The 17,553-nt window shown below is 35.6% G+C and overlaps 1 protein-coding gene across 7 annotated transcripts in view; it reads right to left on the bottom strand.

Moving 5' to 3' along the window:
* PTPRK (protein tyrosine phosphatase receptor type K) overlaps nucleotides 1-17,553 on the bottom strand; it is a 572,798-nt gene that overhangs the window by 368,373 nt on the left and 186,872 nt on the right. For all 7 annotated transcript variants that reach the window (XM_033235516.1, XM_033235515.1, XM_033235517.1 and 4 more), the window contains exon 3: nucleotides 1,537-1,808. In XM_033235516.1, coding sequence (XP_033091407.1) covers nucleotides 1,537-1,808 — 272 coding nt within the window. The remainder of the gene's footprint in view (nucleotides 1-1,536; nucleotides 1,809-17,553) is intronic.

The raw sequence follows: 17,553 nt of genomic DNA, 5'->3' as shown, positions 1-17,553 counted from the left end.
AAAACCCACATTTTTAATGAGTCTGCTAGATTAATTTTTATTGGGGGTTTTAATTTGTTTTGTGGAAGCTGACTCTGTTGATAATTTTATTCTGCTGAATCAGAACTTCTTTCTAGTGCTATGTTATAGTGCTCCTATGACAGATTCTCATGAAATCAGTATAATGATAATGCATTGTGAGAGTGGCCTGGCAATGACAGCCATCAACCCACTTTTGTCAGAGTTGAGCCCACTGATCTTGCAACAAGTGCTCTAGCATTCGTTTTACACACTCCCATCCACCTACCTACCATATCATATATGCAGCCCTCCTGGGGCTGTGGACCCTGAAAAAGCAGATGGCTCTCCCAGACTGAAGAGAAACATCCTTATGCTCCAGAATAACAGAATCAACTAGTACCTAATGAAAATCCATTGAAAACTCAATAAACAGATAACATTGAAGTGAAAATCTTACCTGTGGAACCATGCCTACAATGTAGGAGGATTTTAATAAAACAGAAAACTCAACTCAAGATAAAGCAATTAAAGCAAAGCAATTCTTTTTTCCCTTCAAGAATAAAGACAAACCTCACTTAAAGAAATAATTCATTTTTAAAAGGCAGAAATAAAACTATTAGTTTATATACTGCTTGCTGACCATCATAAAATATACTTTTACACAAATGTATTCTCATTAGGCTTTATAATAAGCTACAAATAAACAAGTCCTTTAAAAGTTTAAATCTAAAGATCTAACACCAAACTGACCTTTTAAAGAAATAACAATATCCAGGGACTGAACCTCATAGTAGGATTACTGAACAAACTCTCCAAACTAGTAAATGAACCTTTTTTTGTTAAGAGTATATAAACTCAGTCACAGAAACATAAAGTAGGTACTGACACTATTGATTATCTGATTTAATCATAATTCAATGAATCATTTCTGAAATAAACATCCAAGGTTTTGTGAATAACTTATCCTTTTTGGCTTATATTTACATGTCATTTAATTGACAAAATTTAATTCATTATTCAATTAATTAATCAAAATTAAAATAATTAATGGAAATGCCTCCCCCTTAACATAGTTCATGAAACTCTATATCACATTTATTTCCCAAATGTTACTTTCAAAAAGTCAGTAAATCAGTCCAGTCTGAAGATTACAATAAACTCAAAAAGGCTATTTCTTCCTGAACAAAGCTATAGAAAAGAATCTGTCAATAAGTAGCTCTTTGTCAAACCACCAACAAATTCTGGACCTAAACTTGATTTTTTTAACATGTAGAAATATTTTCCCTAGTTTAAAGGTTTTGTGCCAATGTCTCCAAACACTTCCTCATCAACAGGGTGGGGAAGAAAGAGGAGCAATCTCTCATTACCATGGGATGCATATTTATATCTGTGCATAACACTTCCCCAACAATGGGGGTGGGGAAGGCAAGAGGGAAATCTCTCATCACCATGAGATGCATATTTACATCGATGTATTACACATATAGTGAGATCTGATGACATCAAAACATACACCAGAAAAGTACAGATGATTACCTGATATTCATTGGGCCAAAAGGTGCTCACTGCTAGCTCAGCCCGAAGCCAATCTCTACCTGTGAATCCAGTCACATTCCAAATTGGATTGGCAAGAGGTCCTTTATTCACCCTAACTAATATGTTCAAAGTGCCAGGATTCAGTCCTTTCTGGCTATATAATAGGTAACTGAAATCAATGCAGTGAGTGTCGTTCTCCTTCATTGTAGGCAGCTGAAGTCTGGCCTTTTCTCCAGGGTCGTGATCTGAAGAGTCCACTATCATATAGGAACCTGAAATGACATTACAAATAATAATGCTAAAGAGATATATAAGCAAAGGGAACATATAACAACAAAAATAAGCCAATCCATTCTGAACATTAAATTTAACTTAAAAAGACTGTTTTCCAGAACACAGCCATAGAAATATACCAATCAAATAAGTAGATGAACTAAATTCTTACCAGGTAACAGACAATGTTCAAAGTACACATTATATATTAATTCATTTAGTCTCCACAACAACCTGTTATTATCCTATTTTACAAATGAGGAATTTGAGGCACAGTTAGTAACACTCAAAGCTGGGTTCAAATCCAGATCTCACTCTAAATCTCTGGTATTACTGGACACAAGTCTTTTAATATAATATATATATTATATATATACACACACACACAACATATACACACACATACACAAAAGTGATACTTTATTGGTCTGGTTTACAGAGAGGGTATACCTTTATTTTTCACTATCCAGAATATTATTGTAGGGAGATGTGCTTAGAGTGCAGATAATGGAACCATTTCTAATTTCATTTTGAAGATCATCATTTACACAAGTTATGTGATCACTTGTAACATACTAATTTTGAACTTCAGTTCAGGGAATGAGGACACTTTGCAGTGTCAGTATGAGGGCTAAAGTTAAAAATGCCTAGAGCTGAGGACCAGGACATAGTAGATTTCCCCATCTGGAGTCTCACCAACTAAGGTGTCAGCTAATCACCACTACTATTGGCCCCAGTTCTGTAATAGTCCCTACACTCTTGTAGAGCTACAAGAAACCCAGTTTAAAATCACCAATCTACTCCATTCCCTTTGACTTAGTAAGTGTTCGTTGGTTATCTATCATGTGGAGGCACAGGACTCTCATAGCTCACATACAGACTTTCCATTGCAGGCAAAGGCCACAAAGTACAAAAATGTGACTTGAACACCGGGCTGCTGCTTTTAGTCCCAGAAAACTCTCCAGTAAAACAACCAACTGTTCTCATGTCATTGTGGATTTTAACACAGACACATATCACAAAAATGCAAATATGCCTATTTATTACACAGAAGATGGAACACAAATTTTATTGTAAAATATCCTTTTTCTTTGCCAGAATGTAATTTTAACCAAAATCTATCAGATGTAGTGTTACAGAACTCAGTGTTATAAGAGTTGCACTTGACCTTCTCTTCCTGACAACATTCAAAATTAATCAATCTTCTGTATTCCCTCCCCAAAATTTGTACCCATGACACATTAAACACTCGATAATTACTAGTCTAACTTGTTCAATTAACCCTCAACAACAGATGCAAATCATAGCAGAGAGGATGGTGTCAACTACTTGAGAAGCTGAATTTCAAATGTGACCAATTGCCACGGAGTAGTAGGTACCCTCTGGTTGAGAGCTTTTGGGAAGATTTCTGTAACACTTTAGTATAATCGAAGTACAGAATAAACAGATCATAGTGATAGTGGCTGACATTATTATTCACTTCTTTTTCCTAGTTATCCTCTTCTCTTGTAAGCTAGGATTCTTTTTTTTTTCTCTTTCTTTCTTTCTTTCTGAGTCTCACAGATGGCACATTAATAGAATAAATTGTCCGTGTATATTTTGGAGAAATTATGTCTTTATTTTTAAACAGAACATCCTGGATCCCAACCCAATTTATAGAAGCAGGATGTTTCTAGTCCTTATTATATTCACATTCTGAAGTCAATGGTTGATTTAGCAAGATGTCATTCAGATTCACTACTGCATAGCAGACCAATTATTCCTTTTAATGAGGACCAGCCCTGAGATCTTGGATAAGTTACTTAGTGTTTGTTATTGGGCCTCAGCATCTTCACAAACCTGTAGCCTATTTCCCCACTACTACAACAGTCTTTTTTCCCCCTCAATGGAATATTATGGCAGTAGTGCATTTAAATTATTTTTAGAGGTCTGTATCAATTATGGCTTCTGAATATCAACTTTAAAGTTGTAATCTCTAAATGATTTACTGGCTTTCTAATAGTCATTTTCTCCTATTATAAAATAAACTTTGGTGTAAAAATATGCTTTGTGTCACATTTTAATTATACAGCATAATATTTACTATAAAGACCATTCAGGAATTTTCAGTCAGTTGTACTCTTAAGCTACAAGAATTATTTTTCTTATTAAGGAAACAGGATAGGCAAAGTATATTCATTTGCAGGTATTATCAATTTGATCATTAGGAATACAAAAGTCACAAAATAAAAGCTTTGTGAATAGCCTACACTATTTCAACATTTCAAGCAAGTTAAATAATAAAGAAAAATAGTGTTGATAATTCATTTCTAAAGAATGTTTCTGCTAAATGGCCCACTTTCAATAATGCCTGACTACTGCCACATTCCCTGAGTGCTCTGGAATAATAATGCATTTATTGCACAGCTCCAGACAGGAAGAATCAAGTACTAGCACCAAAAAGCCGTCTAAATCCTTCTGCCTACTGCCTTGATATAACGGCAATTTATCCAGTAGGCACTAGGGAGGGAGCTGCCTGTCTGACCCAGTATTCCCTTCCATCATCCCAAACACAGAAGATACTGTGCTATTCTTATCAACATCTAAAAATTACTTCTGTAGTCTCCCAGAATAACTGCGTCCCAATCCTTACACTTGGGAAATTATACAATATGTACTTCCCTCATACTTTATGTTATAATTTAAACTTATTTACGACTGTTCTGTTACCAGCTAACTAATTCCTCAGATTTCTAACAAGAGTTTAGTTATCTCAAGGCTTAATAAAACATCTATGTTCCCACACATACAATGTACTAGCTTTTAATTAAAACTTCTTTAAAGTGGCCTTACGAATATTCCTTACAGTCTCTTGAGCAACAGAGTTCTCAAATATATCATTCAAGACAGAGAAAACTGTATATGCTTTTTATTTGTTTAAGTTCAACCTTTGTATAGAGCAATTTGACATCAAAGACCTTTAAGAGATATTCATGAATAAAACACCAAAAGCAATTGCAACAAAAGCCAAAATTGACAAATGGTATCTAACTAAACCAAAGAGGTTCTGCACTGCAAAACAAACTATCATCAGAATGAACAGGCAACCTACAGAATGGGAAAAAATGTTTACAATTTATCCATTTGACAAGAGGCTAATATTCAGAATCTACAAGGAACTTAAACAAATTTACAAGAAAAAACACCATTGAAAAGTGAGTGAAAGATATGAACAGACACTTTTCAAAAGAAGACATTTATGCAGCCAAAAAACATATGAAAAAAAAGCTCATCATCACTGGTCATTAGAGAAATGCAAATCAAAACCACAATGAGATACCATCTCACACCAGTTAGAATGGCAATCATTAAAAAGTCAGGAAAAAACAGATGCTGGAGAGGATGTGGAGAAATAGGAATGTTTTTACACTGTAGGTGGGAGTGTAAATTAGTTCCACCATTGTCGAAGACAGTGTGGAGATTCCTCAAGGATCTAGAACTAGAAATACCATTTGACCCAGCAATCCCATTACTACGTATATACCCAAAGGATTATAAATCATTTTACTATAAAGACACAGGCACACGTATGTTTACTGCAGCACTGTTCACAATAGCAAAGACTTGGAACCAACCCAAATGCCCATCAATGATAGCCTGGATAAAGAAAACATAGCACATATACACCATGGAAAACTATGCAGCTATAAAAAAGAATGAGTTCACATCCTTTGCAGGGACATGCATGGAGCTGGAAACCATAGTTCTCAGCAAACTATCACAAGAACAGAAAACAAAACACCACATTTTCTCACTCATAAGTGGGAGTTGAAGAATGAGAACATATGGCACAGGGAGGGGAACATCACACACCATTAGGAGAAATACCTAATGCAGCAAACCACCATGGCACATGTATACTTATGTAACAAACCTGCAGGTTCTGCATATATATCTCAGAACTTAAAATATATTTAAAAAAAAGAGAGAGATACATGCCTTCTGGTCTGGGAATTTCATGTCTACAAATGTATATTAGATAAACCATCAGATATGTGTAAAAGATACAGGTTTAAAAGATGCCTAACTCATTACACTATTTAAAATGGAGACAAATTAAGTATTCTCAATATTCAATAATCAGTAATTTGCAAAATTATTGTAAATCAATTTAATGAACAATAATGCAGTCATTAAGAATTATATTATTTTAAAACATTTTATGGAACACATTTACAATGTGTTAAGTAAAATATGCAGGTTGTAAAATATTAAACCCACTTATGAAAAATGCATATTTAACTTAAATAAATACATCTGTGTAAATGTGTGTATATTCACATATACACACACATAAACTTGTACATATGACTAGAAAAATATATAGCAAAATCTTAATGGTATATTATCTGGTGAGCTGTAATTGTCTTCTAGGTTTTCAAAAAAGTTTTTGCATATGTACAGTTTCTGAGAGTTCTATAATTAATAGGCATTAGATTTGCACTTTTTTATTAAAACAGACTACACGAATACTATCGTACAAGAGGAAAATCAAATGAATAATGATAAATACTTAGTAAACAAACACAGGTGGGTAATTTTAGTCTTTTAAAAATAAATCCTATTTGTATCCTACAGATTAACAGCATCTTGGCATTCAAAACACACAATACAAAAATTGAGTACTACTTATTCCAATTCACCAAAAAAGAGAAAGGCAGAGAAGACTTAAAACAAATGGCAGTTTTTACTAAGAAGAATGGCCAAGGAAAATAACATAATCTAGTATCTAGATGAATATATAATGCCCTATGGATTTTATATATTAGTGATTTTTTATCTTTAAGCTACACTTCTATGAATAAGGTATTTACATGGGAAATTCAATTAATAGTAAAGAAAATTAATTACAAATAGATTTCCATACTTTCTTCTAAAACTCCTTTAAATATGTATGTGTTGGTATACTTTAGTACACTAACATAATATTTGTATTGTCAGTTATTATTCAAAATCTGTTGAATGTGCCCTATAAACTAAAAGTAAAATTTCAACTTCTCTGCTTAGTATTCACAACTTTCCATGATCTTATCCCAAAGTAACTTTGGTCATTTTACCTCCCACTTCTCTTCACAAACCACCTTCTCCAGTCCGACACACCCCTCACTATTTTCTCCACACATCATGCTAGTTTTCTTTCTTCGAACTGTCTCATAGTTTCTAAATGTCTAATTCTGGCCCCCAATTATACACTGCCTTTGTGCCAATTTTAAATGATTTATATGGATATCATTTGTCAACCTCAGAAGGGGAATTATGTTCTCTTAGAAAGCATCTGATTTATTCAGAGTCCAATTAGAAGAGAGAAGCCACACAGTAAACTTAACAGTGGAAACGTAATATAAAGAATTACTACCTATAAGAAGGTAGAAACTTTAAAGCTGTAAAGAAAACCTTAAAGAATAATCAAAGTACCCAAGAAAGAAACCAGTGTAGACGGGGAGGTTGCTGAGAATGAGATTTCCTTAAAGAAGGTGCAGTTGCAGCTCACGAAATGATAAAGTCTGCTGGGTCCCACAGGCCAGAGCCGGTCCTGCTCTAGGGAAGCAAGGGAAACAGGACACATTCTCCCTGCAGTAGGGTGGCATGAGGCCTGGGGTATGTGTGTGCCACAGCAAGGCGGTCACCAGGCCAGGTCTGGTGCTACAAGCTCACTGAGGGACTATGTCTGCTACATGCACACAGCTCTGTCCACTGTGCAGTACCACCAACAAAAAACAACCCTAGGATCACAATTCAACCAAGAATAGATGTTCCTTCTTTCTTAAGTGTCTCTCTAGTGCCCTCTACTGACAAAAGTTAACACTGCGCCAGTTGTAAAGCAGAACCGCTTTACAGGGTCAAGTGCTGCTATCACAGAGCAGGTAATGAAGGATAAATTTTAAGCTCCGGGGCAATAAATTGATAACTGGCACCCTATCTAACAAGGGCTTTGCATACAATAGAAGTCTAATAAACACTTGTTACTTGATTAGTTAGATTACCAATTGAAAGAGGAGGCAAAGACATTATTTAATAACATGAACAATTGAGGCAGCAGTAGCTTTAACTATATGTGAGATATATAACCAGAAAATGTCAAAACAACAACAAAAGAAAAACAAATGAAACTAGTTTATGCTGCTTTCAAACATAAGGATTTAATGAAAAAGTATAATGTTTGGAAGTACATATTTAATGTATTTGTCAGAGCCACGCTGGTATACATAAGAAATCTTCTATTAAACAAAGGTTCTCAAATGTTTTAGTCTCAGGGCCCCTTTATACTTGTGATATTAAGGATATCCAGCAGCTTTTGTTTCTGAGTTACATCAATATTGACCACATTAGAAATTAAAATGGAAAAAATTCAAAAATAATAATTTGTTTAAGATTAGCAATGATCTCATAATTTACTATCATATTTTCATGAAAAATAACCATTTCCCAAAATAAACAAAAAAAAGATAGCAAGAAGATAAGCATTGTTTTACTTTTTACAAATCTCTTTAGTGTCTGTCTCAATAGAAGACAATTAGATTCTCGTTTTTACTTAATCTTTCAATCTGTTGTAGTATCATGCATCATGTAACCTCTGGGAAATTCTTCTATTTATTCATGAGACAATAAAAGAGAAAAAAGGAAAACTGTACCTCAGTGTTATTGATAAACAATTTTGACCTCATGGATCACCTGAAAGAGTATGAAGATCTACAGAGATCTTTGGATCACATGTAGAGAACCCTATATTTTAATATACATAAACCTTTTTATCACTCTGCTCTAATGAGAACATTATTAGTGCTTTTATTTATGTTCAGTCTACTTCACTCATTCAGTCTCTGCAGGGTATAAAGACGTACTCTATAAAATCAGTTAGAAAACAAAATCCTTCACCGGAGTGTTGGATGCCTGAAGAATGAAGATGAAAAAAGCTGAAATTTTCTATCCTAGTACAAAGGATATATTAGTCAGGGTTCTCCAGAGAAAAGGAGTATATAGATAAACATACACACACACACATACACACTATATATATATATATATATATATATATATATATATATATATATCAGGAGATCTATTATAAGGAATAGGCTCATATGATTGTGGAAGCTGAGAAGTCCAGTCTCAGGACAGGAAAGTTGATGGTATAATTCCAATCCGAGCCCAAAGGCCTGAGAAACAGGAGAGTCAATGGTATAAATTCCAGTTCAAGTCCAAGTCTGAGTCCAATAACCAGGAGAGCCTATGGTGTAAGTTCCAATCTGAGTCCAAGTCCAAAGGCAGGAGACTGATGTCCCAGCTTGTAAACAGTCAGACACGGGGGAATTCTTACTCCTTATTCAACTCAGTACTTCAAGCGATTGGATGAGGCCCACCCACATTGGGGAGGGCTATCTGCTTTACTCAGTGTATCTTTCAAATGTTAATCACATCCAGAAACATACACACCCACACCCACACACACACACACACACATCCCTAGAAATAATGTTTAACCTAATATCCAGGTACCCTATCGCTGAGTCTAACTGACACATAAAATTAACCATCACAAAGGGCTTTCTTCCACTCTAGTCTCCCACCATCAGAGAATCAGATTGTTATGTATGAGTAGAAGAGTACAGAGGACTAAGTAATATTCTATCCTCATAAGAAAAGTATTTTTATGTGTTCTGAAGATCATTTTGAATAGCTACCAAAGCACCAACGCACTGTGCAAAACAGCTAGCTCTTGGCATTGAGTGAGATTTTCCCAGTAGTAACAAAGCACATGCCAGAAACTGTTGGTATAAAAAAACTAAAGACACTATACAATAATATTGCTTCATGCCCAGACAGCTTAAGAAGCAATAATCAGAATCTCTAAGTAGAAAGAAGAGTGACAAGTGAAATCACTATTTGGGTCTCAGCCCATTTGTGATTTTTTTTTTCTGTATTATAAAATTAATGTCTCTAAGTACTTCTGTTACTATTACCTTTGTGGTGAAGGCAATGCCATTACCCACCTTTTCATATCTTTCATCTTTTCATTTCTTTTTTCAAGCCTCTTCTCCCACCACCACTTTCTTTCATCTGATTAAGTGGCAACAAATATAACCAATTATTAAAACTAAGGACTCAGTAATCAAACTAGGAATCAGTTTGATTTTTCCCTTCTTTTAATTAACTAGCAAGTCTCATTGTTTCTACTTCCAAGCTCTCCCCTCAATCCATTCATGTCTCTTCATAATCACTAGTTTTACCAAACTCCTATTACCTCTCAGGAGGACAAATAGAATGGAATCTTAGCAAGTTTTATGATTTCCACACTACTAGCCCTACAACCGTTTCTGATAGGCAGCCAGGTTAATTTTTTAAAATCTTTCTCATCTTCACATTGCATTGAGAATAAGATCCAAACTCTAGCCCCACCCCTCAGCTTCAATATGATCTAGTGCCTGCCTTCCTCTCCAACATTATTTCTTACATCTCTCTTCCCTTACATAAGATGTTCCAGATACAATGGGCTTTTTCTGTTTTTTAAAAAAAAAAAAAAAAAAAAAAAAACACCTAAGCTTATGCTTGTCTCAGTCTCCATGCACTGGACCTTCCTCTGTTTGAAATGCTCTGTCCTCAGCTGGTTGATTTTCATCATTCATCTATTGGTGAAGCATTCCTAGGTCAGTTAAATAAAGTAGTTCCTTCCAAGCTTCTTTCTAACATATCACTTTTTATTATATGCTTTATAGCACTTGCCACTTACTGAATTAAATAGTTTACTTAATTGAAAAATTCCATGAAAAGTTGGGATTTCATGTATGTTGTTCATCCAAAAATCTAGAACAAGGTCTGGAGTTTTCAGTTTGAAGTTGAATGTTTTATAAAAAAGTCGGACAACTATGTATTTGTGTTTCCTGCGCTGCATTCCCATAGCACTTACATAATGCTCTTTTATGTACAAAATATACCATATCTATCTGTGCATTCCCAGAACCCTAGTACAAGCTTTTTAAGATTAGAAACCTCTTTGGCCTCGCCAGCCCCTAACAGAGGGGCTGTGTAATCTGTAAACTCGGCAAGCTCCACTGAAGGTAAGCAAAAACATTTTTTTAAGTATTTTTTTTTCAAAGATCGTTAAAGAGGAAAATAAAGGTAAAATTTGAAATGATAATAAGCAAAGCTTTCAATCTTGAGAATAACCCTAAAATATTCCACTCATTTGGTGAAACGGACATCAGTGCCATCACTTTTTGTACAGTCTATGTTTAATTCTTCAAACTTTTACATTCTATTATTTCTTAAGATGGATGCTTCTCTTCTAATGAAGTCTATCCCTACATCATACAGTTTGTTTCTAAGACAGTATGAGGCAAATATTACAAAATGTCAGAAAAAGAAAAAGTAAACTTTCCCCCCAAACTCCAAAACAAATGAACTGAATTTGCATCTTTGTAGGAGTCTCCTTCCAACAACTTTAGTCTCCTTAAAATGTCCCTCCCATTGCCTTGTAAAAATATAAACCTGTTTCCTTCACAGTCTGAAGGATAAAATTTCTCTTGATCTCTGAAGAAGTGCTTTGTATGTGTTCTAGGTAGCCAGCTTACATTTGAAAACAGAAAAATGTATGGATTTCAAATAATAGCTTCTAAAAACCTTCAGGCAACACAGAAAAACTAAAATGAAAGTTTCAGTAGAAAGTAGCACATTTCTCCTTCTTAGGAAGCGAGTGTCCTCATGGAATTTACCCGCTACATATTAAGATTTAGAAACTTGGCCAAGCATTGTTCTATAGTTTAATTCCCTTCCCCTACTATATCTTAGAGAGACAAAATGCAAGTACTTGGCCATTACTTTGACAAAGAAAATTGCTAGTTTCATCTTTATGACACAGGAAACCTATGTCATAAATTGTTAAAAGGATTAGTGCCATCTGTTTCCTATTTCAAAGTGGCTAATTTTATAATAGGTTTTGAGTTCCTTTCCAGTACCTTCCAGTACTCCAGTTTTCCCTACTTCCTACATATCTATTTACTTGTCTATCCTGGGCAAATAATTTAACCTCTCTCTGTCTTGTTTCCTCATCTTGAAGTGCCCACCCCACTGAGGTCCAGTGTGCAGACTAAACAAGACTGCCTCCATGATGTGCCAAGCCACACTGACAAGAGGAATAGATGGGTCCTCAATACGTGTTCCTTTAGACATATTCATTCCTTCCTCCAACAAACAGTAAAGAAAATAAAACTAGAAAACGTACGAAGAGAACACTTTCAAAGTTTAAAAATGAGTTGACAATGTTAAAGGATGGTACTTTTAAAAACTTCCAACTTAATGGCACTTAACTTTCATGATCTTTCTTAACCCTTCCCTTCACTACTCTACCTATCCCTTTCATCCCAATGTGAGTCAGGCCTCTTTCTCAGTCCTATCCTTTCTATTCCTCTCTAACCCTCCCTCTCTCACTCTTTCTTTGAAATCTGAAGTAAATTTAAAGTATTGTTGCCTCAACGCCCACTCCCAGAAACACACACACTTACTTCACCAACAATTTTAAAGGACTCATAGATCTAAGTTTAAGAACTCTTGTTTTAAGATTTCTCCAATGTCTGAAATCATAGCACTCTCCTAACAGCTATCCAACCTGCATAACTTTTATGTTACAGGGTAGTGAAAAGTTTTGAGAAGCAGCTGTTAAAATGAAAAGCAACTTAAGAGAAAACAATCAGAGTAACATGACCCCAAAAGGCAATAAAGTCTTTGTCCTGTGGCCAATTTTGTAATCATTACTCGCCTTTTCAAAATATCCAAGATTGAAATGAACAATTAAAGGTAAGAGAAGGTAGTGTGGCCTGTGGTCCCTGGAAACTGCCTGAAGACTAAAAATCATGCTAACAATTCCCACCTGGTCTGGATACACTTCAACACTGTTAAACATTAAAGACCAGAACTGAAGGTCTAAAGAGAATGAGCGCACAACACGTCTATGATTTCCATATAAATGAATATTATCAAAATCAAAACATTCTACTCAGTAGTCACATTATGTCTGAATGTACCAAATTTTTATTTTTTGCTTCCCAGTGCATATTAAAGTTATGTTTACACAATACAATAGTCTATTAAGTGTGCAATAGTATGTCTAAAAAAAGGTATATAAGGTATATAAAATATATATCTTAATTTTAGAATAGTTTATTGCTAAAAAAAAAAAAAATACTAACAATCATCTGAGCCTTCAGCAAGTCGTTATCTTTTTGCTAGTAGAGGGTCTTGCCTCAATGCTGAGGGCCGTGCTCTGGATTAGGCTTTGGCTTAAGGGAATGCTGTGGCTGGTTTAATCTTCCATCTAGACTACTAAAACTTTATCCATGTCAGCAATAAGGCTGTTTCACTTTCTTATCATCTGGGTGTTCACTGGAGTAGCACTTCCAATTTCCTTCAATAACTTTTCCTTTGCATTCGAAACTTGGCTAACAGGCACAAGAGGCCCAGCTACCAGCCTGTCTCAGCTTTGATATGCCTTCCTCACTAAGGTTAATCATATTTAGCTTTTGATTTAAAGTGAGAGACCTGCGGCCGGGCACGATGGCTCATGCCTGTAATCCCAGAACTTTGGGAGGCCGAGGCAGGTAGATCACAAAGTCAGGAGATCGAGACCATCCTGGCTAGCATGGTGAAACCCCGTCGCTAATAAAAATAGAAAAATTAGCCGGGCCTGGTGGCGGGCGCCTGTAGTCCCAGCTACTCGGGAGTCTGAGTCAGGAGAACGGCGAGAACCTGGGAGGTGGAGCTTGCAGTCAGCCTGGGTGACAGAGCCAGACTCCGTCTCAAAAAAAAAAAAAAAAAAAAGTGAGTGACTTGCAGTTATTCCGTTAAGTTGATCATTGACAGGCCACTGTAGGGTTATTAATTTGCTTAATTTCAATATTGTTGTGTCTCAGAGAACAGGGAGGGCTGAGGAGAGGAAGAAAGACGGGAACAGCCGTAGGTGGAACAGTCAGAATACATACAACATTTATCAGTTAAGCTCACCATCTTATACAGGAGCTGGTCGTGCTACATGAAAAAATTACAACAGTAACATCAAAGATCACTGATCACAGATCACCATAACAGATACAATAATAATAATAAAGTATGTAATATTGTGAGAATTACCAAAATGTTACATTTTGTTACACAAAATGAAATACTCTGAGAATTATCAAAATGTTCAATTTGTAAAATATGCAATATCTGCAAAGTATAATGAAGCAAAGCTCAATAAAACAAGGTATGCCTGTAGTTGTACTGAATGATGTAAGTTTCCTTCCAACTCAACTAGTCTATTATTCTGAAAGTTCCCACCTTTCAGACAACTATAACCTAGAAGAACTAAAGTACTTTTAGTACAAGAAGTACATGAAGAACAACTAGACCTTATTGTGACTCAAAACTAATAACAATTGTAACTATTCAATTTTATAACTGTAACAATGGTCACTGCTCCTAAATAAGTAAATGGCAAGTAATGATCAATTAGAGAAGAATTCAGATTGAACAAAGTTTTTCAACTCAGTTCTCAGGAACAAGGATAATCAGGTCACAGGGGCAGTTCAACTGGCCACCAAAGAAGTTTCTTCCTTCATTAAACTTTAAGTCCACTAAAGTTCTTAATTATAATAAAAGACACTCCATGAAATATTCAAAAGGAAGGAAAAATATAATCTTGCCCATTATCCAAACGAAAGCAGATACCTGTTTATTAAATGGTTAAGGCCAGGCGCGGTGGCTCACACCTGTAATCTCAGCATTTTAGGAGGCTGAGGAGGGCTGTTCATGAAGTCAGGAGTTCGAGACCATCCTGGCCAACATAGTGAAACCCTGTCTCTACTCAAAATACAAAACTTAGCTGGGCATGGTGGCGGGCACCGGTAATCCCAGCTCCCTGGGAGGCTGAGGTAGGAGAATCGCTTAAACCCAGGAGGCGGAGGTTGCAGTGAGCCAAGGCCATGCCACTGTACTTCAGCCTGGGAGACAGAGTGAGACACTGTCTCAAAAACAAAAACAAACAAACAAACAAAAGAAATGGTTAAGAATTCAGGCTCTGAAGTCAGAGGCCTAAATTAACAGCCACGTTCTGTCCCTTTCCACCACATCTCCTCTCTACCATTTTACTGAAGAAAATTGGAGGCCTGGAACAGATAAATGTCGAGATATAATAAAAGCACTGTTTGAGAGGATTGTTGAGAGGATTACAGAAGTGGGAACCGTCAAAGGAAAAACATCTTTTCATTTTTTTATTTACAAAGTAGTATCACCTAAACCAAAAATCAGTCTGCTTGTTTGAAACAGTTCTGCCTTAGAGGTTCTAAGACAAGAAAAGGAAAATAAAAGCAAAAGGGAATGATAACAACAACAACAAAAATGAGAGACTGAGCATAGCAAAATGAAGAAAAGAGCTCAAGTAGTAGAAGGAAAAAGAGATGAAATAAGTGCTTACACTTTAAAATGTTAAGTTCTGGGAAGATAAGAGAGAAAAGAGGAGAACAGGGCGGTAGAGAAAACAGGGTTATTTTATTTTTCATCTCACCAGTAGCTTCATAAACCATACAAATATAATAAAAGTAACTGAGGTCCTAGGATACAAGAAAGTAAAAGCGAATGGTGTCATCTCCTCAAATTTTGAGACAGGTGCTTTTGGTCACAAGATAATCTCCTATACCTCAAGGTTTTGGTATAAAATATATACTTAAAGAAAAAAAAAAAAAACCTGAAACCCTTGTAAAGTCCCCTGAGTCTACATTAACTTAAATCAGCTTTAATGAATTATTTAATGGTCCCCAATAATTGAGCAAAGTATAATATTAAATCACATCTCAGGTCTCTGGGATAAGCTATTCTACTTCCAGTGCTGGCAATGCAGTTATTATTTTGAAAAATCAAAATTTAAAAAGTGGCCAAAACATACCTGGTCAATTTTGAAATGCCACATTGAACAACAATGAGGAAAGGAAGAGCACGCAAATACTTCTCTGATTATTGCACACAAGTAATTCAACTTCATCTTAGCAAATACAATCACCCGAAGATATTCCTTCAACAAAACATTCCTTTTAAACATAACCAGAAAAGCTGCAGGATGCAAGTGACCTCCATTCCAATTGTGTTTTTGTTTTGTTTTGTTTTGTTTGCCCTGAGAGCAACTGAGAATTGTACTTTAATGTTTTCATAAATGCTAACTTAAGGCTCAATGGGTAAACACAAACATTGAGAAATTGTAGAGTTTTAGTTCCCACACTAATTTTTTAAAGCTTCCCTCTGGGGTGTACTGTGGAAACTAAAATAAAAAACAACTTCAGCCAAAACAAGTAACAGTTAGATCTCAGACCAACAATCAAGCACAGGTGTCCTTCCCCCACCCCAAGGCGCTGGGAAAATGGGAGGTAATTTTTCTCTTATAGGAGGGAAGAAGAAACTTTCAATAGTTTCAAAACTTTCACTGTCACATCATTCAATCTATTATTGAGATATACTTTCAGGTTTTCATTAACATTTATTAAGCTAAATGGATGCAACTCAAGTACACAGACAGGATCAAATTTCTCTCCCTTGAGAATAACCATGAGCAAGAATATATCTCAAACATTTTCTTCTTCTAACTACAATATTATCAAGTATCTCCCTGAGAAATGTTTATGTAACTAAACAAACAAATAAACAAACAAAAACTTCTTTTGCTTTACAGTGATCCTACAAGCAGCGATTAAACTCTGCAAACACTATGAACTAGTAGTGATTGCTTCAGTGATGGTGACACACATTCACCAGTAACAACACAATTCTATTGGTTGAAGCAATTAACTGCATGCTCAAGCACAGGTAAGAACCACACATTCCATCTGGTGCTCAAAAATCCTCACAAACTTGGCCCATAAAAACCATGCCATGCTAACTTGCCATGAACCACCAGCATGAACTCATAGCTCATAGCAGTTCATGGTTCATAACAATAAGAAAATAAGCATTTTTGCCTGGTTTGCCCCTCCATCTTGCAAAGCTTGTATTCTCTTTTCTCCCCTAAGAACCTTTATTCCTACCTTCTTCATCACCTCTTATGTCCAATTATACAACTTTTTAGTTAATTAACAAACTTTACATTTCCCACTTTGTATTTGTTAGAATGTGTAGAATTTTCCAAGCTCAGCAGTAAACTTCTTAAGGGCTATTACCTCCCATTAGGCCTTTCTGTGTAGTGATCTACAGAAAGCTAATACTCCATCAATGGAAGTGTTGATGGTGACTTATCGGCATATAAATCATTAAAAGAATAGCTTAAGACAGTAAAAATATTTAATTCAACCAATCCTCCAGTGAGAAAGTTACTGAATATGTAAAGTGCTAAATATTGTACAGGAAAATGTCAAGTGGAAAACGGTTAAGTAACCTGCTCAGATCTCAATTTGAATCTAACATTAAACTTATCTTCCTTAGCTCCTATACTGTGCCACCTATCAAAGTGAACAAGTAGTTCATTGGCAAAAGGATTGTTTAAATTGCATGGAAAACCCATGAGGATGAATCTGAAGTACTCTAACAGATACTATTTCAGTACTTTTCCTTCATGGGGCTTCTTCTGCACGGATGCAGCATCACACGAGTAATCAAACCATCAACAAAATGTGCGTCAAATAAAACTGTGATGACCTCTACACAAGACAGTCTGGCTATGAAATCATATAATGGGGAGATATGACCTCTTCA

The sequence above is a fragment of the Trachypithecus francoisi genome, unplaced genomic scaffold (assembly GCF_009764315.1).
Source record: "Trachypithecus francoisi isolate TF-2019V2 unplaced genomic scaffold, Tfra_2.0 Lachesis_group15, whole genome shotgun sequence".
Lineage (NCBI taxonomy): Eukaryota > Metazoa > Chordata > Mammalia > Primates > Cercopithecidae > Trachypithecus > Trachypithecus francoisi.
This window is presented reverse-complemented; position numbering and strand designations above follow the sequence as displayed.